Here is a 23,561-nt window from a genome sequence, read left to right as displayed (position 1 = left end):
CCATTTTTTGGCAATCACTCTACTTCCTTGATTCACACAAATGCCAAACACAAAGAAATAGACCAATATAACTGAAACTTTGTGTGTGTTCTTTCCAAAGATGCTAATAACTAAAAATGACCTAGATACGCACTGGTGGTGCCATCTCTCGGACTTTGCACAGACTTTTCAAACGCCCCTCGTATGTTAAAGGTTACAGGATTCAAGTTTGGTTCTTACTTCTGTAGAGAAAATCTGGAGGAAGAAGGAGTGGTCACATTTGTCAGAAACTGTTCTGATTTCAAGAATATTCATTTTAATAAATTTTGCTCAGAGCAGCACTTGGAAGCTTGTGCAACAGACGAAGTATTTCATAAGTCCTTTATAAAAGTAGGTATATACAGATCACCTTCAGGAAATTTTAGCTTCTTCATAAAAAATTTGGAAGCTCTGCTGTCCCATCTCATAGCAAAAATCAAGGAAATAGTGGTTGCTGGGGATTTTAATGTGGATTCATTGAAAATCGCTGTCAGTGAACAATTATTGCAGCCAGTAACACACTCACTCAATTTAGTTCCTACTGTGAACTTTGTTACTAGGATATGTAAATGCTGAGACTGCTATTGATAATATCTTTGTAGACAAATCTAGGGAAAAGAGCCATATCACAAAACCAATAGTAAATGGGCTATCTGATCATGACATGCAACATCTTGTGTTAAATGTTGAAACTTGACAGCATAAAAAAAAAAAACTATTAAATCTGTGTACAGGAGGGTAATAAATAAGTCAAAAAAATGAGGAATTCAGGAAATTGCTCAAAGATATGAACTGGATAGATGTTTACAATACTTCCGACTCAAATGGAAAATACAAAGTATTCATTAATAAGGTTACCTCCACTTTTGAAATGTGTTTTCCCCTAAAGGTAACTGAATTACACAGAAGTAAAAAAAAATAAACTGTGGATTACACAAGGAATAAAGATATCATGGGGGACAAAAATGGGATTGTCTAGTATCTAGAAACAGCTCTGATGTAAAATTGTAATGTATTACAATAAATACTGCAAAATATTAAAGCAAGTAATATAGGAATCAAAGCAGCTTTATTATGCGACAAAGATAATTACATCAGGCAACCAAATAAAAACTGTATGGGATATGGTGAAGACAGAGATAGGCGGAGCCAAAAAGGAAGAGAGACTTTGGTAACAAGTACATGTAATGTGGCAAACCTCTTAAACAAGTACTTCATTTCTGTTACTGGGGTTATCAGTGAACAGTGCAATGGAGGATGTGAGACCAGTCTTTAAAAATAGCTTGAGTAAAATGGAAATGACACTCACGTCTCCCAGAGAAGTAGCATCCATTATAAAAACCTTAAAATCTAAGTATTTTGAGTGGGTATGATAACATATCAACGAAGTTAATCAGATAGTGCTCATGTGAGTTGAGTTCTATATGAAGTTATTTGTGTGATCAGTCTCTTATCAGCAGAACAATTCCAGACTGGCTAAATTATGCTCAAGTTAAGCCTCTTTACAAGAAGGGGGATAAAGAGATACCATCAAACTATCGGCCAATTTCACTTTTGCTGGCTTTCTCAATATTATTTGTAAAGGTTTTGTTCAAGTGCCTCTTTAAGCATCTGACTGCAAAAAATATATTGTCCAAGTAACAGTTTGGTTTTATTAAGGGTTCTATTCACCCTTACAGTGAGAATGTACTTAATTTATTAGATAATAAATTAGAGGCTACTGGCATTTTCGGTGACCTGTCAAAAAGCCTTTGATTGTGTGAATCACAGCATACTCTTAAGTAAACTGGAATATTATGGTGTCACTGGCAATGCTGCAAAATGGTTGGAGTCTTATCTAACAGGAAACCAAGGGTTTCACTGCAAAATATCTATGTAGCAAGCAGTCAATCTGAATGGCTGGCTGGAAATTAATTACATGCTGTGTTCCTCAAGGTTCGCCAGATGCTAAGTTTGTGTTATTTGCAGATGATACAAACATTGCAGTAAGTAGCAAGTCAAGTACAAGTTTAAAAATAGCTGCTAATCAAATTTCCACCAACATTAATAAATGTTTCAAAGCTAATTCACCGTTATAAAACTTTGAGAAGACCCACTATATGCAGTTCAGAACTTTTAAGAGTTTTCCTTCCAGCACATGTATAACATGCCAACGGCCTTGCCACAGTGGTAACACCAGTTCCCGTCAGATCACCAAAGTTAAACGCTGTCGGACTGGTCTGCCGAGCACTGTTGGCAACCGTGGTGCACTCAGCCCTTGTTAGACAAACTGAAGAGCTACTTGATTGAGAAGTAGCAGCTCTGGTCTCGGAAACTGACATATGGCTGGGAGAGCGGTGTGCTGACACATGCCCATCCATATCCGCATTCAGTGTTGCCACTGGGCTCAGGATGACATGGCGGCCCGTCGGTACCATTGGCCTTCATGGCCTGTTCGGGAGGACTTAAGTTGTTTTTTTTAATTTTTTTTTATTATGTGTGTAACATGAAGACATGCAGATCAAAGAGGTTGACAGTGTTAAATTTCTGTGATTACAACTCGATAATAAATTCAGTTGGGAAGGGCATACCACAAGATTGCGTACGTGCCTAAACAAATCTGTATTTGCAGTGAGAATGGTGTCAGAAGTAGGAGATGTAAATATAAAAAAAACTTGCATACTTTACTTATTTTCATTCCTTTATGTCATATGGGATCATATTCTGGGGTAATTCATTAAACCTAGCAAATGTTTTTAGGGTGCAAAAGTATGTGATCCGGAAAGCTTGTGGTGTAAATTCAAGATCATCACGTAGAAACCTGTTGAAAGAACTTTGTATTCTAACCACTGCTTCTCAGTATATTTATTTCTTAATGAAATTTGTTGCCTGTGAGATATCTCTATTTCTAACCAATACAGAGCATCAATACTAGGAATAAAAACAATCTACATAAAAACCTAAAATCACTTACCTTGATCCAAAAACAAGTCCAATAGTCAGGAACACACATTTTCAATAAATTGCCAGCAACCATCAAAAACTAGGTTTCAGATAAACTTTTAATAGGCAACTCCTTCTACTCTACAAATGAATATCTTAACAGACTGTTAAGCCAGCTTAAGTAAAAATGTCTGTTAGATTTCAGTTTTGACAGCACTTAGTCACAACAGTCAAGATCAGGTATTTTGTGTAGATAAATTCATTAATAGTGCATACCAATGTTTCGTTCTGACAGTGTGTTAATTCTGTAAATATTAGCTGTTCCAAATTACCACATTGTATTCACCTATTTCAAAAATCTCCTGACAAATGATCAGGGTACTAAATCTATTATATTCAAATGTTTTATTTTATAAATTCTGACATGTTCCACACCCATGAGAATCATTTCATTTTTTGGGTCTATGGAACGAAAACAGAATCTAACCAAATCAAATCTAACAATATGCTGTGGCAATTGTGGGCTACTGAGTGCTGGTTGGGTTCACTCTGACATCAGCATCGCAGCTTGTTGCTGCGCATACACCTCGTGATCCCTACCGTGTCTTTTAGGACCCGCAAATGGAGCAGTATTCGAATATGGCACGTAACTCAACAGAGTTTGCTCACGTAGTGGCTGCCTTTGGGCATGCATCTCCATGCCAATTTTTGGAATAAAGTTAACAATGTTAACTAGCAACCTCCGGAGCAATACACTCACCTAAAGGTGGCTGAATGACATTCAGATGAAATATCTTGGCAAAAAGTTGATGTAATCTGGATGCAATCCTGAAACTTCATGGAATACTCTTTACACCATGAAAATTTGAAGAATCACTCTCAGTATTTTTCAGCTTCTCATGAAATAATTCAAAAGATTAATTTTCTGTTTGTGTTTTCATCTATTTTTGCAACTATTTATAACTGATCAACTGCTTCACTATAACTTTCATATACAAAAGTACAATTGAACATAGTAACTTTTAGAAGAAATTGAAATATAAAAACTGTTGTTCTAAATAACTTGGTAAGAAAACAGTTTAATAATGAATGACAGGAGTCGATAATTTCAGTGGATGTTCAGATTCACTGAACGTAAGAATAACATGATTAAATTTCTTAAGATTTTTACATTACTTCAATAATTTAATATATCTTTGCATACTGTAAACATGTAATTCTGTACACAAGACAAAATGTGAAATAGAAATACTTCTGATGATGCTATCACCATTCCACATTGTTTAAAAAAATGAAGAGAAATTTTATTATTTAGTAAAAATATTTACTATTTGAGAAACCTTTCTTTCAGGGCAACAGAAACTCTTCGTTATTTGGTCCGCACAGACGAGCGCTACCATTTAACGGGGCCATTACCATTCAGCAGGCACAACAAGCCAATAAATTATTTACATTTGTAAGCATATTACTGTTAATTTAGAGTCAGCACATGAATGAAAAATAAGTTTCAAATATATTTAATAAGCTAAGAAAATATTTTTTGCTACTAAAGAAATATTCTGCTCATATTAGAAATAATCAATTTTATGATCACAGGCAAGCTGATAGTCTATGAAGAAGAAATCCATAATTAAAGCCCAATGATTATATGTAATGTTAAAATAATAATAATAATAATAATAATAATAATAATAATAATAAATAGTATGATTAACAATAGTTTACACTTGCAACAATATTATTACAAAGCTTTCATCATCAAACTCATCTCTAAGAGGGCATCATCTATGACAATGCCAACCTGTCACGCACTGTTCCAAACATCCTGCACTACCAACAAAGGCCTGTAAAATTTATCTGATATAAAATAGTCAAATTGAAGAAAAAGAACATCTTGCATCTCACTACAAAATTTTACTAGGCAGTCATGAATCAATAGTTGTAATTCCAGTACATCCAATAAAGATAAATATCACTTTCAAAAAAGTATATGAACTTCACTTTCACAAAAGTAGATGAAATTTTACATTTGAAATACTGAAACTGATCATTTGCAAGACTCGACAATTATTATAGCATTAACAGCTTGCATAAGCAGAAACAAAATTATGGTTCAAAAACAGCCAATCTTAATACAGCCTTTGCCATTAGTTTCTGATTAATACTACTCTCTATATATTCAATTGTCCCAAATCTCTAATGGCTTTCCTTTGTAGTAGTATCAACAAAACTGATGAATTAATGTAAGAATAAATTAAAAATCTCAGTTTTCTCAAAAAATCAGCAGTTTTTAAGCCATGCATATAAACAGCATATTGTCATGAAATGAAACTATCTTAAAAGAGCTATACAGATGGTACAGACGGCTAATTTCATTTCTTATGTTACTGATGTATTTCAAATTCAAACATAAAATGTACAGAAAGAAGGAACCAAGTCAATAACAACTGATTGGGACAGTTACAAACATACAAAATATGAAGGGTTGATACCAAAATACAAACAAATCACACAATGTAACATAAGATTGTTCTCATTTGTTGCAACATTATCATACCTGTAATTCATCACAAAATTTTTAACAAAAATTTAATATGTGAAATAAAAGCAGAATTTGGTTTTTATAGTTGCAACAGGTATGCATGTTCTTTCGGAAGACACATCATCCTTTAAATAAAATAATAAAAAAAAGAAAAAAAAACAAGAGTACAGGACAATTACTACAAAACACTTAGCAACAAAACAAAAGACATACTAGAAACCCGTTAACGGAAATAATCAAAACAGGCATGCAAGCAATTTAATAATGGCATGTATTCGGAGGAAAAAAGTGTGTGTGTGTGTGTGTGTGTGTGTGTGTGTGTGTGTGTGTGTAAGAAGCAAGGAATGTTAGTCGAAAGAGTTCACTTTTCACTTCTGCCTTTTTCTGTAGTTCACTTCTGTATTCTACTGTGAGTAAATGTAACGGCCCACTTGTTGGGAAAAGTGACTAGAAATATTCATCTACTGCAGAAATTAGACTTATCTCAACTTCCTTCCAATAAATACAAATACTGAATATCAGCATAATCTGAATATCAGTGCTAAATGTCTGCGTACTTTATGCATCACAACAACAGATAGCCCCATTCTACACAGAACACACAAATAAGGTTACTACAGGGGCAATCATAATTTCAAACTTCATTAGTTCTACACAACTCATAATTCCATACAGTCGCTGCAGAATTAATATTATACCATGTATCATGGTAGGTAATAGAACAGCACAAGTATCATGAACTGTTATTCTGACAAGTAATTTTCACTGCTGTTTCTACTTCTCTGCTGCACTATTCATTTGAGTTATGCCACATTACCTGAAAAAAATTAAATATCAAAACTTTTGCCCCAAAGTAAGAATTAGTGAGGATACATTTTTCAAATGCAAGGTAGAAAAGAAACCAACAAACACAATCTACAGTGATTCTGATAACTTATGAAACACAAGATAACCACATGCAACAAATATTACACTAAAAATTCCACATACAACAGTTATCAATGATACATCACTCCATTACAAATTAAACAATTTTAATATGTAATGTTCCCCTTTATATGATATACATACATTCAAGTTAATGAAAGTGTCTTTTTTCTTTAGTACCAAAATATGTAAGTTACTACAGATCCATTCAAATATTACTATTAAAAATTACATATTAAGGCATTGATTTAAGATCTCAGTAGCTGTTCTCTCTCTTCTCTTCTTTTCTTTTTTGTGTGTGTTTGGGAGGGGAAGTGGGAGGGGGGAGGCAGCGGCAGTCATCTGACTGGTTAAATATGGTCTGCTACGAATTCCTGTCCTCCACCAATCTCTTTCTTGCAGAGTAGCACTGCCCTCAATCTGTTTTTCCTTACTCTTCTGACCCCATCCTCTGCGACCCACAGCTCCCTCAGGTAACAATGCAATTATTCCTTGACATCTTGAACAGATATGCTATTGCCCTGGCCCATGTTGCTCTCTTCATATATTCTGAAGAGAATTTCTTTATCAAGCCATCTAATTCTGAACATCCTTCTACAGCACTGCATCTCAAATTCCTAGATTCTCTTCTGTTCCCCCACAGTTCATGATTCACTCCCATACAGTACAATGCTGTGCTCCAAACACAATTAGACTTCTTTTGGCCAGGAGTGCCCTCTCTGTGCTAGTCTACATTTTTTATGTCCTGCTTGCTTCATCAATCATTGTTATTTTGCTTCTAAGGCGGCAAAATTCCTTCACTTTATGGTTCCTTTGGTTCTGATACATAACAGTTAATTCTTATTTTCCTGAGAATTTTGAACATCCTGCATCATTTTACAATGTCAAATACTGTTTCTAGACTGGCAATTCCTATGAACATATGTTTATTTTTCTTTGCTCTTGCTTTCATTATCAAGTACAATGTCAGAACTGCCTCTCTGGTGCCTGTATCTTCCTTAAAACCAAACTGATTGTTATCCTCAGTTTTCTTAACTCATTATGAGGCAAAACTTTCTCTGCTATAATTCCACCCATTATCACTGAATGTGCCATTACCAGGTAGAACATTAGATATGCTAAATAGCTCCATCAGTTCAGGAATGGGGAAAGCAGCTGTGATCTTGTCAAGATAATGATAAATTTTGCCTGAAGATATTTGTAAAAGATAACTAAATAAGAATTTCTTTGAATCCATTTCTTGAGACATTAAAAATTATTATAAATTTCTTTTTTCCCTACACCATCTCAGTTGTTGGAGGTGATGTGTTGGAAAGTGTCATACACCAAGAACTATTTGTATACCGGAAAAAATGTACATTTATAAAATTCAAATCACAACTGGATATATGTAGAAACCCAATTTCAGCATTTAAAGAGAATTCCAATTATAACACATCAGCAATAATCTGGAAGGCACAATAGTCCTTGCAATAGAATATATTTTGACTGATATTAAAAAAATCGTAGCATCTCTTGCGTAACAGACAATTACCTCTCCAAAATAACTGCCATCTCAGAAGTGAGGCTTACAGCTGTTTACTATACAACCAGAGAGAGAGAGAGAGAGAGAGAGAGAGAGAGAGAGAGAGAGAGAGAGAGAGAGAGAGAGACTGTTTAGCATAAACCATGAGAGTAAGCTAAATAAATAAATATTGAAAATCAAAGAATACTTGTTTTATAGAATGTGTTGAAATGAGAAATGTAGTCTGCTGTTTCTCCAAAAGAATCAAAATCAAAGAAAAAGTTGAAAGAAAGATTTTAGCCACTGAAAGTCCATATGCATGGTATCGAAGTGCAGCAATTATATAAATCAGGTTTCTAAGTCAGCTAAAAATTGTTTTGAAGAACAGTTTTTCCACTATGCACAGTGTTATTGGAGGTGCGATTACATTTGGTTTCCTTCAACCTGTAAACATATCCAGAGGGTTACATTGGGACTGCAACTTAATCTGGACTGCAACATGCATTTTTCACATGACAACTGAGACACTTACAGCATTAAAAATCATTTAACCTATGCGTATCGAACTCTGAACATTTGGATTTATAATCCTGTGGGTGTAGTGTGATGGTTCAGTGGTAATGAGCCAGACTAAACCCAAAGGACTCTGATCCCGGGATTTTTAGATGTCTCTTCTCATTTCTTCATCTCTGACAATGAAAAATGCACAGCTGCACCGTGTTTAGAGTCCACATTAAACTGTATGTCTCCCTATAGCCAGCTGGATGAGTGAGTTCAGAAGTCACAGAAAGTCAACAGCATATCACCTCCAACTGGACCATGCACTGTGGGGTTGAAACCAGCTTTTGCATTTATAACAGCTCTACTATTAATATATATTTATGACCCTTTTGACAACTAGCATACATCAAGAGTGACAAAATACTGCTGAGTTTGAATAGAATTTCCATGTTATTGAGGTGAATGAAGGAGTGACTTAATTTCCAGAAGGTATGCCTGCATTACATCTAGTTGGTACGCTCCCTTGGCAGGAGTTCCTGGGTTGGCTACTTTGAAGGTGATTTTCCTGTTGTCACAAAAACTGAAAATTAGAGTTGTAAATAACAGTATGAGAAACACTGGCAGGAGATGAAACCCTACAGGAGGTTGCCACTGATTGGCTGAAAATACAGAACTTTCAACAGTTTCCTGGAATTGCTCATGTCTAGATATGGGTAGTGGAGAAAGCAGTGTGGCATTGGTGTGGGAGGAGGGGAGGGGTTTTTCAGGATTCTGAACAACAAAGTTGTATATGGGGCATCTTGTGTGGTGAAGAGCAATTATCTCACTACATACGCAATTCTGTTGTTTAAGAATATTGTAGTCATGATCCAGAGAGACTAGCCAAATCATAAAAATTGCAATGTCAGTGTTGTGAAGAAGTATGATGCAATGTTCCTTCATACATGCATTCATGTTAAGGCAACTGATCCTGCAAAGTGGGAAATCTGGGTTCGAGTCCTGGTCCATCACAAAATTTCATTACTGTTGTTAAATTATACAGATGGAGGAAATTCATATCCACAACTGTGAATACATTTCACGCAGCCACATTATAGTCTGTTTACCTGGAAGTACACTGAAGATGCGGTTGTGATTCTTCCTGTGTATGGCTGATGTAGGAGGTGCATATGGGAAGATTTTGTTGTGCTTAGGCTAAGGGCTCAGACTTTTCAGTGCCCGATCTGTTATGTCGTAGAATGTTAGTAACAAGGTGCACTATGTCACGGTCAAAAACAATGGGCTTGTTTGAGTTACACTGAATAAGTTGTTTTCTTTCAGTGAAAAACAAAGTGTTTTATTTTATACACTGAAGTACCAAAGAAAATGGTATAGGCATGCGTATTCAAATACAGACAGGTATAAAAAGGCAGCACAGGGTGTTGCGGCTGGCAACAACTACACAAGACAACAAGTGTCTGTCACAGCTTTTACACCTGCTTACTGCTGCCTATGTGAGGTAACAGGCAAATTGTGGCATCCTGAAAATATTTTATGTTGGCATGGCTGCACGGGCCACTAGGACATGCCAGGGAATGGCAGCAAACCACGTGGTGCCTCACAATGGCCGGAGCACATGGTCCATCGGCCGGGTGGCTGGGGATTCCATGTTGACACTGTGACAAGGAAGGTGCTTTGTGTCAATGAAGGAGATGTCTATGCCGGGAGTACCAAAGATGGCGGGCTTTGTTAAATCATAATAGCAGACATTTCGCAGTTCATATAGAAATTAATAGTAGCCAGATGAATTATGATACCTCAAAAAGAAACATGTACATTACTATTATTTGCACGATGATTCTGATGGTGCAATCAGATTTTCAATATCTTTGTCAGTTTAAAGTTTAGTATCTGATGGTAAATTGTACAAGTAACACCCAGCAATGAATTTCCAAAATATAAACGCTTCATCCAATTTTGCCGATCGTCATGTCTTTAGAAGGCTATTAGCGTAAACCTAAATTGGTATGAATTACAGGCACGTAACTTAAATAGTACACGAGTTATTGGAGGTCAAAGTGGCCAATTACTATCGATCATGTCAGGCCATAAGTACTCCACAGTTACACAAATTTGGTAGCAGCATGCTTATACATATATTGATTCATCTATGTCTTTGTTATCTGATATATGCTATTCATGAAGAAACTGGTCAATTATTCACTGTGTTTTAGAAAGCACAGAGGCATTAGGCTCCTGGCCTACCTTTTGCTTCTTTTCTTTTGATATATATTTCGTTGTTTATGTATTTAATAATGTGTGTTAGAGTGTGTTTATGGTCCAGCCATAGGAATATTTATTTAATTTCAGTTATTTAAATGTAACTCCAATATTTCATATGTGTTTAAATATGTTTTTGAATGTACGTTGGATTGAAGACACGGCGCGAGTGCTCTAGCCAATCGCAGCGCTCATGAATGGGGAGAATGGATGGAAGCGTTTTGACAGAGAACACGAGGGCAGTTCTGGAGGGACGGCAGAGGACACGGGAAGTGCCGAGATGGTACGGCGTGAGGGATGGGCAGTCGGCGGAAAGACTTGGACAGTGGAGCAGTTTGCACATGGTAGCAGAGGATAGGAACATTTCGGAGTGCCGAACTGTGCTCTTGTGTGGTTTCCGTGGCTTCTGCAGAGAAGATATAGTGTGTTTAGAAGTGAATGACTCACCAGCTATGTTGTTGTTCGTAACTAATTACGTGCTGTAGGAATCTATTGCAGTAATTTTCACCCCCCCCCCCACATGATCATCGACCTTGCCCTTGGTGGGGAGGCTTGCGTGCCTCAGCAATACAGATAGCCGTACCGTAGGTGCAACCACAATGGAGGGGTATCTGTTGAGAGGCCAGACAAACATGTGATTCCTGAAGAGGGGCAGCAGCCTGGATGATTGACTGATCTGGCCTTGTAACACTAAGCAAAACGGCCTTGCTATGCTGGTACTGCAAATGTTTGAAAGCAAGGGGAAACTACAGCTGTAATTTTTCCCGAGGGCATGCGGCTTTACTGGATGGTTAAATGAAAATGGCGTCCTCTTGGGTAAAATATTCCATAGGTAAAATAGTCCCCCATTCGGATCTCAGGGCGGCGACTACTCAAGAGGAGGTCGTTATCAAGAGAAAGAAAACTGGCGTTCTACAGATCGGAGCGTGGAATGTCAGAGCCCTTAATCGGGCAGGTAAGTTAGAAAATTTAAAAAGGGAAATGAATAGGTTAAAGTTAGACATAGTGGGAATTAGTGAAGTTTGGTGGTGGGAGGAACAAGACTTTTGGTTAGGTGAATATAGGGTTATAAACACAAAATCAAATAGGGGTAATGCAGGAGTTGGTTTAATAATGAATAAAAAATAGGAGTGCAGGTAAGCTACTACAAACAGCATAGTGAACGCATTATTGTGGCCAAGATAGACATGAAGCCCACGCCTACTACAATAGTACACGTTTATATGCCAACTGGCTCTGCCGATGACGAAGAAAGAAAAGGGAGAGAAGGGAACGTGGTAGGTGAATATGGACTTGGAGTAAGAAATGAAAGAGGAAGCCGACTGGTAGAACTTTGCACAGAGCACAACTTAACCATAGCTAACACTTGGTTCAAGAATCATAAAAGATAGTTGTATAAATGGTAGAAGCCTGGAGACACTGACAGGTTTCAGATAGATCATATAATGGTAAGACAGAGATTTAGGAAGCAGGTTTTAAATTGTAAGACATTTCCAGGGGCAGATGTGGACTCTGACCACAATCTATTAGTTATGAAATGTAGATTAAAACTGAAGAAACTGCAAAAATGTGGGAATTTAAGGAGATAGTCCAGGCAAATCGTAGATATACCTTTCAGAAGGTGGGGTAGAAGAGTTTATTTTTTCAATTTGTTCATGTGGTTGGAAAGATTAGAAAACTGAGTTTTGCCAACAAAATTTCGCTTGGGAAAACTTTCTGCAGTCAAAAAACTTAGAAAATTTCAGACTTTTTTCAGTTTTTTCAAAATACCTGTTTCATTTGCTCCTATCGCTTTAAAATCTATTTTCTTTTTTAAAGAGCACAAAATTCTCTACAAATTTGATTCTTGCCATTTTTTTCTACTCCCAATATCTAAGGCACTACAGCACCTCAAAAAATACCATTTTTTTTCAAATTTTGAGCATAGTGGCAAGATACCTTATTTTTTAACACTATTTTTTCAGTTTCTGTTTGTGTAGTATAAATACATTATACATCATGTTATAAGTTGGAATTTACCACCTCACTTTCAGGTATTCAATTTATGTGTATGCAACATGAGGATTGCTGGGCACCCAACTATTGTGATTCTTGAACCACTACCTGAAGTTCACTATGGGCCACCTCAGCCCTGGTATTTGTAAAACTATAAATATAAAAATACATCATTAAGAGACACACACACACACACACACACACACACACACACACACACACACACACACACACACAGTCTCAGGAAACTGAACTATTATTAGCTGCATTAGGCAACCTAATTAGGTAGGTAATTATTCATGTATATAAAAGCCACACAGTTGACCTTAAAAATAAGTAGCTTTATTACAATTAAAATGCACTGTCAGTTACTAAAAAATGTTGACAGTTCTGGGTGTGTAATACTTGTAATATTGCACTTAATCGCACTTGAGACAGATATGAGTATCACTCCCAACGTTTTGATGGGCCAGGTTCCTCAGTGTCACCAGAAATACCTTGAGTTATGGATTCAGGGTCTGTACATAGAGTTGATCCCAGATTGACCTACTCTTTAAACAGCGAGTCAGCCTCAGCAAGTTGGTTGCTTTTATCAGCGGTTTCCTCAACATCCTCCATAACACCATCTTCACTGTCTTCATGTAAAAATTTTGGCATGTTTTCACAGTTGACCCCAATACATTTCTTGCAAATTGAAGAACATTTCAAACCCACTTTTCTGCAGGAGCACACTCCACCACAGTTCAGCTTGCATGAGCATGAAACAATGTGAAGAAGTGCTTCAGGTGCTGGATCCTGGCTCATTATAACTGGTATTGGACCATGGTCACTGTGATTCCAGCCCCATTTCTCAGGAGGTTCCCAGTTTCCCATCCAACTTTGGACTTGTTGGTAAGTCCGCAACAAATGATGTTGTGCAGCATCTTGTGTAGGTGGCAACCATGCAAGATTCAGTTTGCTTTTTGTGGCAGACTTGGCGAATAGCTGGTACCGCAAATACTCTAGTGTGTGGGAACTTCTGACACCTCCACTATACAATGCGTTAGTAACCTGTTCTCCTGCAGTTATTATTTCTTCACGGGTAGCATGTGGTTTATTGAACGTGCAAAGTGCTGAGGTTAGGTATTCATTTTTCGCAACAATATTGCAGCACTTAATTTTTCCTTGACAAAAAAAAAGCAGATGTTGTATCACATCCGCTAAAGGTGTGAGTGGGCAGAATATATTTACTGTCAAACTTGTAAGATGCTGTGGAAAACCACTTGTCTTCTGCATTTCCTCTTCCTGGCTTTAAGAAAAATAAGTTTCCAATGCCTTGCCCCAAACCGGTCATGAGCACAAGCAGGTCAATAACTTCTCCTACAATGACAACACTTCCAAAATCTTTGGTTCTTGAAATGGCATGTGTTACAATTACAGCATCATCTTGTGCCTGGTGCACTTCAATGCTACACTCCAGAAATTCCATGTTAAGAAGTGTGATCAAACGCATCTTGTTTCGTTCGTTGTACAAGAACTTGTCCTGAGGCACTTGGTTCACCATCTCTGATTCAACCACGTCAACCGAAGAATGTTGTTTGGACCTACGAATCCTCTCAGCACTCTTTGCGCTACATTTGTCTCCCAAACATGGATACCCATCAAATACAATAGCAAATTGAGATCCAAAATGATGTTGCAGGTAAGAAACATAGCTTTGGGCTATTGACTTGAAGCAAACATTTCGAGTCCAAGTCACTTTGTGGATAAGGTACCCTCCATCAATGACAAAAAATTTACTCGATTCACCTGACTTCACATCTTCCACTGGAACGAAGGCATTGCAGAATGAAGATTTTCTTCCTTTTCGCATGCCTTTTCCTGAGAATAGGGACATTGGGTAAGGAGCAATCGTATTTCAGAATGGCTTTTAACTCCTCTTCACTTTGTTTCATTACACAAATCCTTTGGAAAAGAGTTAAAGGATCAACAGGAGTAATTTTAGTGCTTCCAGCTTTTACAGAATTGAACGCAGAAAGGAGAGTCACAACTTTATCTTTTCTACGGAACTTTACATCGTGGAAATTGTCACCAGCTATTCTTTGCTCAAAATCTGAAAAATTGGTATTTTTTGATGCGCTGTAGCGCCTGAGATACTAGGAGTAAAAAAAATGGTAAAAAATATAAAAATGCAGTAAATGAAGCAGGCAAAAAGGAATACAAACGTCTCAAAAATGAGATCGACAGGAAGAGCAAAATGGTTAAGCAGGGATGGCTAGAGGACAAATTTAAGGACGTAGAGGCTTATCTCACTAGGGGTAAGATAGATACTGCCTACAGGAAAATTAAAGACACCTTTGGAGAAAAGAGAACCACTTGTATGAATATCAAGAGCTCAGATGGAAACCCAGTTCTAAACAAAGAAGGGAAAGCACAAAGGTGGAATGAGTATATAGAGGTTCTAAACAAGGTCAATGTACTTGAGGACAATATTATGGAAATGGAAGAGGATGACCCTCAGACTTCAAGAAGAATGTAATAATTCCCATCCCAAAGAAAGCAGGTGTTGACAGATGTGAAAATTACCAAACTATCGGTTTAATAAGTCACGGTTGCAAAATACTAATGCCAACTCTTTACAGATGAATGGAAGATCAGTTTGGATTCCGTAGAAATGTTGGAACACCTGAGGCAATACTGACCCTACGACTTATCGTAGAAAATAGATTAAGGAATGGCAAACCTATGTTTCTAGCACTTGTAGACTTAGAGAAAGCTTTTGACAATGTTGACTGGAATACTCCCTTTCAAATTCTGAAGGTGGCAGGGGCAAAATACAGGGAGTGAGAGGCTATTTATAATTTGTACAGAAACGAGATGGCAGTTATAAGAATCGAGGGATATGAAAGGGAAGCGGTGGTTGGGAAGGGAGTGAGACAGGGTTGTAGCCTCTCCCCGATGTTATTCAATCTGCATATTGAGCAAGCAGTGAAGGAGACCGCAAGGAACTTGGAAGAGCAGTTGAACGGAATAGATAGTGTCTTGAAAGGAGGATATAAGATGAACATCAACAAAAGCAAAATGAGGATAATGGAATGTAGTGTAATTAAATCAGGTGATGCTGAGGGAATTAGATTAGGAAATGAGACACTTAAAGTAGTAAAGGAGTTTTGCTATTTGGGGAGCAAAATAGCCGATGATGGTCGAAGTAGAGAGGATATAAAAATGTAGACTGGCAATGGCAAGAAACGCGTTTCTGAAGAAGAGAAATTTGTTAACATCGAGTATAGATTTAATTGTCAGGAAGTCTTTTCTGAAAGTATTTGTATGGAGTGTAACCATGTATGGAAGTGAAACATGGACAATAAATAGTTTGGACAAGAAGAGAATAGAAGCTTTCGAAATGTGGTGCTACAGAAGAATGCTGAAGAATAGATGGGTAGATCACATAACTAATGAGGAGGTATTGAATAGAATTGGGGAGAAGAGGAGTTTGTGCCACAACTTGACTAGAAGAAGAGATCGGTGGGTAGGACATGTTCTGAGACATCGGGGGATCACAAGTTTAGCATTGGAAAGCAGTGTGGAGGGTAAAAACATAGAGGGAGACCAAGAGATGAATACACTAAGCAGATTCAGAAGGATGTAGGTTGCAGTAAGGACTGGGAGATGATGAATCTTGCACCGGATAGAGTAGCATGAAGAGCTACATCAAACCAGTCTCAGGACTGAAGACCACAACAACGACAACAACAACAACAACAACAACAACAACTTATTTTTGATGAGTACAACTTCTTTTATTTATATATATTTTTTTAAAGATTTAGTGGAAAACCTGTTCATCTGATGCTAATAAGATGTTACAGTATATATTACTGGCAGGGTATTATCTCTGAATGGCTCCTCATTGGAGTGTTACTATAAGGTAAATGACAAACACCAATTTACAAAGCCAAGCTGAAAACAAACTATTCAAGAAGCAGCCCGAAGGCCTTCAGGCTTTAAGGACACCTTTGTAAAAATCCTTACCAAATTGTCACACACTAATAAAGTCAGATTAAATAGCAAATCACTTTCAACAGGTGAAAATTCTGTGATTACTACCACAGTAAAGATTAAATTAATAATCAGATGGGACTGATGACCATAGATGTTAAGTCCCATAGTGCTCAGAGCCAACAATCAGATAACCAGAGGACAATTAACACAACCATTTATCTGAACTTGAATGAAGTCAACCTGGCCCTCAGACCAGCAAAAACAGGTAGGCAGCTGTCCTCAACAGTCATCACTTGGAGACAATTAAGACCTTTTTCTCCTTGAGCAAGTTGGCGGTTCCAGAACTCTGATGCAGATTGGGTCCACTTCCTTAACGTAATTCTTGAACAGCAGTCATTCCACATACATGCGGAATGACTACTTTTAATAAATTGGTGGTTGTTTTCACGCAAATATATGTATACACTCTGCTTCCTAATGGTATTTGTGGTTTATAATAATAAAATAATAATAAAAGCAATTAGGATTAATTCTGCACTTTAGAAACACAATACTAAAAGTAAAAACAATTTCCCAGAAAAGTAAACGCTGCGTAAGTAAAATGTTTATATTAAACAAATCTTGATTTTGGCAGCAGAACACACACACACACACACACACACACACACACACACACACACACACACACAAAAGACTGCTGTGATTAGCACGACATTCAGTCTTTCCTTCTCATCCCGTACGGCAAGTCTCCCCTGCCCCACTGTTCTGGATGAGTTTCCCAAAATCTACCCCTTTTCCTAGACTTCTCCATTCTTTTGCCTTCACCCTTCTTCCTTCCCCTTCAACCCTTCTACCTGAAGGAGCCACTGGCTCCAAAATCTTGCCAATCACAACAGTTGTGTGTGTGTGTGTGTGTGTGTGTGTGTGTGTGTGTTTACTGCTGTCCCTTGATGAGTAGATTTTTTTTATCTATCCAATTAAATAATTTTATCAATAATTGATCATTTTCGTTGTTAGATATTGATTTTGGCAGCATATGTAGGTAGTTGGTAGTGCTCAGTGTAAAATAAATGCTTTGTCTGAAGTACTACATCAAAACAACAGCTGAGTAATATATGAGAAGGGACAATTGTTTTCCCCAAAGCAGCTGTTTTTCTACTAATATACTTAGTAAAGCAATCTAGAAGTATATCCCATAATTATCAGTAGATAATCACTAGTCATAACTTTCTGGTAAACTTTACAGAAGCGACTCCTGCCTCTTAATGTAGAGTGTGACTCATTTCACATTGCTGAAATCTTTCCTTAATGGTGTAATTTATGTAACATGACATACACATGAATGAATGAACCACCTTGAAGTGAAATTTTTTTAAGTCCTTATCTGGCACAGGATCATGGACAGAACAGACATTTATGATTCCATAGCAAAATGGATTTGGAACAGAGAAACTTATGCTTCACTAACACTGTAACTAACTTGCCATACACACAGTGGCTTTCAAAGACATCAATGGAATAACTTTCTTTGACCTTCCAGTAACTTATGAAACTATATCATTATCTCCTCTTTGAGCAAGATATTATTTCAGTCAACTACTGTGTTACTTACTTCTTTAATTCAGTTTCTCTGTTCAGTCTGAAAGACAAAGAAGCAGACTGCAAATGAGGTAGGAAGGCTTGACAAATGAAAGCGTTGTAAGCACTCTGTACTTCTTTTAATAATATACACAGTTTATTTATTACATTTATTATTAGTTTATGAGATTTGGGTGTCTTCTCCATTTACCTTGTTGTTTCTGTTTTAACGTGCAACTTCAGTATTTGAGAAGGTCTATATTATTTAGCTGTTTCAGGTTTCAGTTTTATATGGTATAATAATGGAAAAGTATGCTCCTAATTTTAGAGTGTCTATTGCGGACTGGCAAAATGGACATGTGTGTGAATGAGAGAACAAACAAACAAGAAGCAGTGGAGTTAGAAATATTAATTGAAATAAATAAAGTAATTGGACATAAATAGAAATGTGGCTCTTCCGGAGTTTATAATGTCAACATTAATTAGATAAAATAAGGTGACTCTATATCGCAAAAGTATTTTCAGCATTCCTAGAAAAAGCAATATCTAAGTTGGATTGGATGACAAAGGGGATGCTAATTCTGGTAAAGAAATTAAATAAACTGAGGTTTGTTGCTGATATTGTTCTATTTGCAAATAGTACAGAAGAACTTTATATTGGTTTGCAAACTCGTGTTTATCTGCTCTGAAGTTGGTCTAAAAATGAACTATGATAAAACCAAGATCGTGATAAAGAATTGACACTGAGAATATATCTGTTGGTAGTACACTTCTGCAAAGGGTCACAGAATATGTCCATCTGGGTCAACTTGTAAATATGAAAGGAGGCTTAAAACCAGAAATATTTCACATATTAAATTGAGCTGGCAAGCTTATGAAACATACTCCTCAGTTTTAGTTTTGAAGTCTAACATGTTGTCTGAGCTGAAAAAAACAGTTTTTGACCAATGTATACTGCCAACAATAGCTTATGGCTGTGACTCATGGCATTAAATGAATTAACTGTCTGAAAACCAGCAGTGATCCAAAAAGCAATGGAAAGATCAATTTTGAGCTACACAAAGAAAAGACAGAAAGAAAGTAGCTGATATCAAACAGACAACAAAGATCAGTGAGATAATGGAAAGAGTGGAAACTTTGAAATCACAGTGGGCTGGTCATGTCACTGGAAGAAAAGATGGCAGGTGGTCAAAACAAGTGCTAGATTGGAGCACAATTTACTAAAACAGACCAAGGAGAAGACCACAGGACAGGCACGGCATAGACTTACGAAAGGCAGCTGGATTGAATTGGCAGTAGGAAGCTCAAAATAGGTAGAAATGGCAGAACCTGCAGGGATCCTATGTTGTACTCCAAGACAAAGACACCATGTCACCAAGTAATCGAACTGGCTGACGACGACGATGACAACTTAAGTAACACAAGAAATGAGGGAGGTCCTCCTCGGAATAAGGGAGAACAGCAGATGCGGAAAACACTGACTAGATGAAGGGATAGGATGTGTTAAAACATCTGGGAATAACTTCCTCAGCATTAAAGGGAGCTGCAAAGGGCCAAAACTGCAAAAGGGGGGGGGGGGGGGGGGGGGGGGAGACTAGAGATTGGATTATGCAACAAATATTCAAGAATTGGGTATAAATGCAGTTCTGAGCTGAAGATGTTACAAAAGGAAAAAAAAAGAGTGTGATCATGATCAGGGATAAGCTTACTGTTACTAAAGTGAATAAACAATACAAAACTGTAAATGACTGATGTCTTCTTATTTAACATAAGTCAAGACAGGAAAGAACATGTGAACCATTAGTCGTAGAATAAGCTGTACTATATCGCCCGTGGTCAAAATTAAGAAGAGTGAGTTAGTGGACCCAACCTGTGATTAAAAAAAACCTGTCTCTTAAAGTAATACAGTCCACGTACAATTGTGACCCAAATTTTAGCCTCAGAACTGACCCACAGCAGATGCTGCATTGTAGCTATAAGAAAATAATTCTTTGATTTCTCTTTAATTGTTCACACATTGGAAGTGAGTCCTTGGTATAGTGCGCTGAAAAACAAATTTTGTGTTAATGTAGGCAAATCAACTTTTTTCTTATGACAACATGAAGTAAAGTAACCTCAAATGTGAAATGACTTGCATTAAAAAATTTGAACAGCTATTTCATCAAACTGTTATTACAGGTCTCGAATTTGGAATTATGTTCAATGCACATTTAATTTATCTCTCAAAAGAATGACAAAATTACCATTATCAACATCCACATTATTCCTATTACTTTGTCTTTATTCTCTCTCCAGCTCTTCATATTTCAGTAGCATCCATTAGAGTCCTCCTTTGAGGCATAGCCGATAACAAATATAGTTTCTGTATTATAAGGAAAGCCATAGCCATTCAAAATACAATGCTAACAAATATTGCTTCTTGCTCTCAATGGCTTCATTACTGAATTTCATTTTCCACTGCTGACAACATCAACAAAATAGCACTTGTGGCACTGCAGTTGCCCATTATCTGAGTGTAACTGCAAATGAATCATCAGCTACACTTAAACATGAATGTCCCTACAATGCAATTTCACGAGACGTTGTTTCTTTGTTATGTAATTTCTACCACAGCTTGTGGAAAGTACATGTGGTAGAAGCTAGTAGCAACATGAGAAGCAGAGAAAAATTTTTCTCGTGTGTGTATATAAGCTCCCTTTTACCTCTCTCCTCTCTTAACGGCTATGTCCATACGATTTTTTTTTTTTTTGTGCACCTCTACAGCAAGGTACCTTTTGAATTATATGTGTTTCATTGGCCTCATTGTATAATTAATTTTAAAAATTGGTACTTCAGTTTTCAGTATTCATGTACTAATATTTTGATCATTGAATACAACAGATGTATTTTCATTATGAATGGCCAAGTTCCTATTACTGTCTCTAAGCAAGACTGGTGTCTTTCTAGTTCCTCATCTTTCACTCCGACCTCTTAGCATTTTCCTTCTAGACATAGATTTAAATAACCTAGTTTCCATATAACAAGGGAAGTCTGAAGTTACAGTTATTCGAAATGCCGAAATTAAAAATTAGAAACTTACAAACTTACTTCAGATTTTCTAACAATAATGGAAAATAATCACAAAGTTACTCTTACACACACACACACACACACACACACACACACACACACACACACACACACACACACAATGAAATGACAATGCCAATATACAACATTATTTACAGACTATGTAACTATAATATTTTGATTTCCACTGTCGACAACATTTCTGACCCAGCTGTTGTTGCATTGTAGCCACATGGAATTCCTGTATTACTGCATGTGAACCAAGTAAACCTGAACATCCATGGAATGCAATTTCATGACACGCTGTTACTTTTGTGTGTCATTTCTACCATACCACAATATCAATAAGCAGGACAGAAGTTGGTAGCACTTCTGTTTTCGATATTCACATATTGGAGATTTTAATGGGTGATAGAGAAGGTATCATCAAAGTTATGAGTATGAAAGCATTTTCTTCCTTTTATCACTGTTAGTGGCTACTTACACGCGACCCCTTTTATTTTCCCCTCCTTTGTGCACATCTATGGAAAATTACCTTTCAAATTACATAAGTTTTATTGGCCTCCTTGGATAATTAATGTTTAAAAATTGATACTTTAATTTTACGTACATATATTAATATTATGATTACCGTGACAGTTGGGAATAACAGCAGTAAACTTGCAAATTTGTATGATGTTGTTGTTGCTGTCTTCAGTCCTGAGACTGGTTTGATGCAGCTCTCCATGCTACTCTATCCTGTGCAAGATTCTTCATCTCCCAGTACTTACTGCAACCTACATCCTTCTGAATCTGCTTAGTGTATTCATCTCTTGGTCTCCCTCTACGATTTTTACCCTCCACGCTGCCCTCCAATGCTAAATTTGTGATCCCTTGATGCATCAAAACATGTCCTACCAACCGGTCCCTTCTTCTAGTCAAGTTGTGCCTCAAACTCCTCTTCCCCCCAATTCTATTCACTACCTCCTCATTAGTTATGTGATATACCCATCTAATCTTCAGCATTCTTCTGTAGCACCACATTTCGAAAGCTTCTATTCTATTCTTGTCCAAACTATTTATCATCCATGTTTCACATCCATACATAGCTACACTCCATACAATTACTTTCAGAGACGACTTCCTGACACTTAAATATATACTCGATGTTGACAAATTTCTCTTCTGCAGAAATGCTATCCTTGCCATTGCCAATCTACATTTTATATTCTCTCTACTTCGACCATCATCAGTTAATTTGCTCCCCAAATAGCAAAACTCCTTTACTACTTTAAGTGTCTCATTTCCTAATCTAATTCCCTCGGCATCACCCGACTTAATCTGACTACATTCCATTATCCTCGTTTTGCTTTTGTTGATTTTCATCTTGTATCCTCCTTTCAAGACACTGTCCAAACCGTTCAACTGCTATTGCAAGTCCTTTGCTGTCTGACAGAATTATGATGTCATCGGCGAATCTCAAAGTTTTTATTTCTTCTCTGTGGATTTTAATACCTACTCCGAATTTTTCTTTTGTTTCCTTTACTGCTTGCTCAATATACAGATTGAATAACATTGGGGACAGGCTACAATCCTGTCTCACTCCCTTCCCAATCGCTTATTCCCTTTCATGCCCCTCGACTCTTGTAACTGCCATCTGGTTTCTGTACAAATTGTAAATACCCTTTCACTCCCTGTATTTTACCCCCGCTACCTTCAGAACTTGAAAGAGAGTATTCCAGTTAACATTGTCAAAAGCTTTCTCTAAATCTACAAATGCTAGAAATGTAGGTTTGCCTTTTCTTAATCTTTCTTCTAAGATAAGTCGTAAGGTTAGTATTGCCTCATGTGTTCCAACATCTCTGCGGAATCCAAACTGATCTTCCCCAAGGTCCGCTTGTACCAGTTTTTCCATTCGTCTGTAAAGAAGTCGCGTTAGTATTTTGCAGCTGTGACTTATTAAACTGATAGTTCGGTAATTTTCACATCTGTCAACACCTGCTTTCTTTGGGATGGGAATTATTATATTCTTCTTGAAGTCGGAGGGTGTTTCGCCTGTCTCATACACTTTGCTCACCAGATGGTAGAGTTCTGTCAGGACTGGCTCTCCCAAGGCTGTCAGTAGTTCTAATGGAATGTTGTCTACTCCCGGGGCCTTGTTTCGACTCAGGTCTTTCAGTGCTCTGTCAAACTCTTCACACAGTATCTTATCTCCCATTTCGTCTTCATCTACATCCTCTTCCATTTCCATAATATAGTACTCAAGTACATCGCCCTTGTATAGAC

At 37.1% G+C, this 23,561-nt stretch overlaps 2 protein-coding genes across 2 annotated transcripts in view; one reads left to right on the top strand and one right to left on the bottom strand.

The window, feature by feature from the left end:
- The window catches only part of LOC126285249 (uncharacterized), a 95,160-nt gene extending 90,738 nt beyond the window's left edge, over positions 1–4,422 (top strand). Inside the window, exon 4 of the mRNA XM_049984545.1 lies at positions 4,238–4,422. Coding sequence (XP_049840502.1) covers positions 4,238–4,400 — 163 coding nt within the window. The 3' untranslated portion in view covers positions 4,401–4,422. The remainder of the gene's footprint in view (positions 1–4,237) is intronic.
- A 19-nt stretch (positions 4,423–4,441) lies between these two features.
- Positions 4,442–23,561, bottom strand: part of LOC126284407 (biogenesis of lysosome-related organelles complex 1 subunit 2) — a 45,841-nt gene continuing 26,721 nt past the window's right edge. The window contains exon 5 of the mRNA XM_049983319.1: positions 4,442–6,299. Coding sequence (XP_049839276.1) covers positions 6,296–6,299 — 4 coding nt within the window. The 3' untranslated portion in view covers positions 4,442–6,295. The remainder of the gene's footprint in view (positions 6,300–23,561) is intronic.

The sequence above is a fragment of the Schistocerca gregaria genome, chromosome 8 (assembly GCF_023897955.1).
Source record: "Schistocerca gregaria isolate iqSchGreg1 chromosome 8, iqSchGreg1.2, whole genome shotgun sequence".
NCBI lineage: Eukaryota > Metazoa > Arthropoda > Insecta > Orthoptera > Acrididae > Schistocerca > Schistocerca gregaria.
This window is presented reverse-complemented; position numbering and strand designations above follow the sequence as displayed.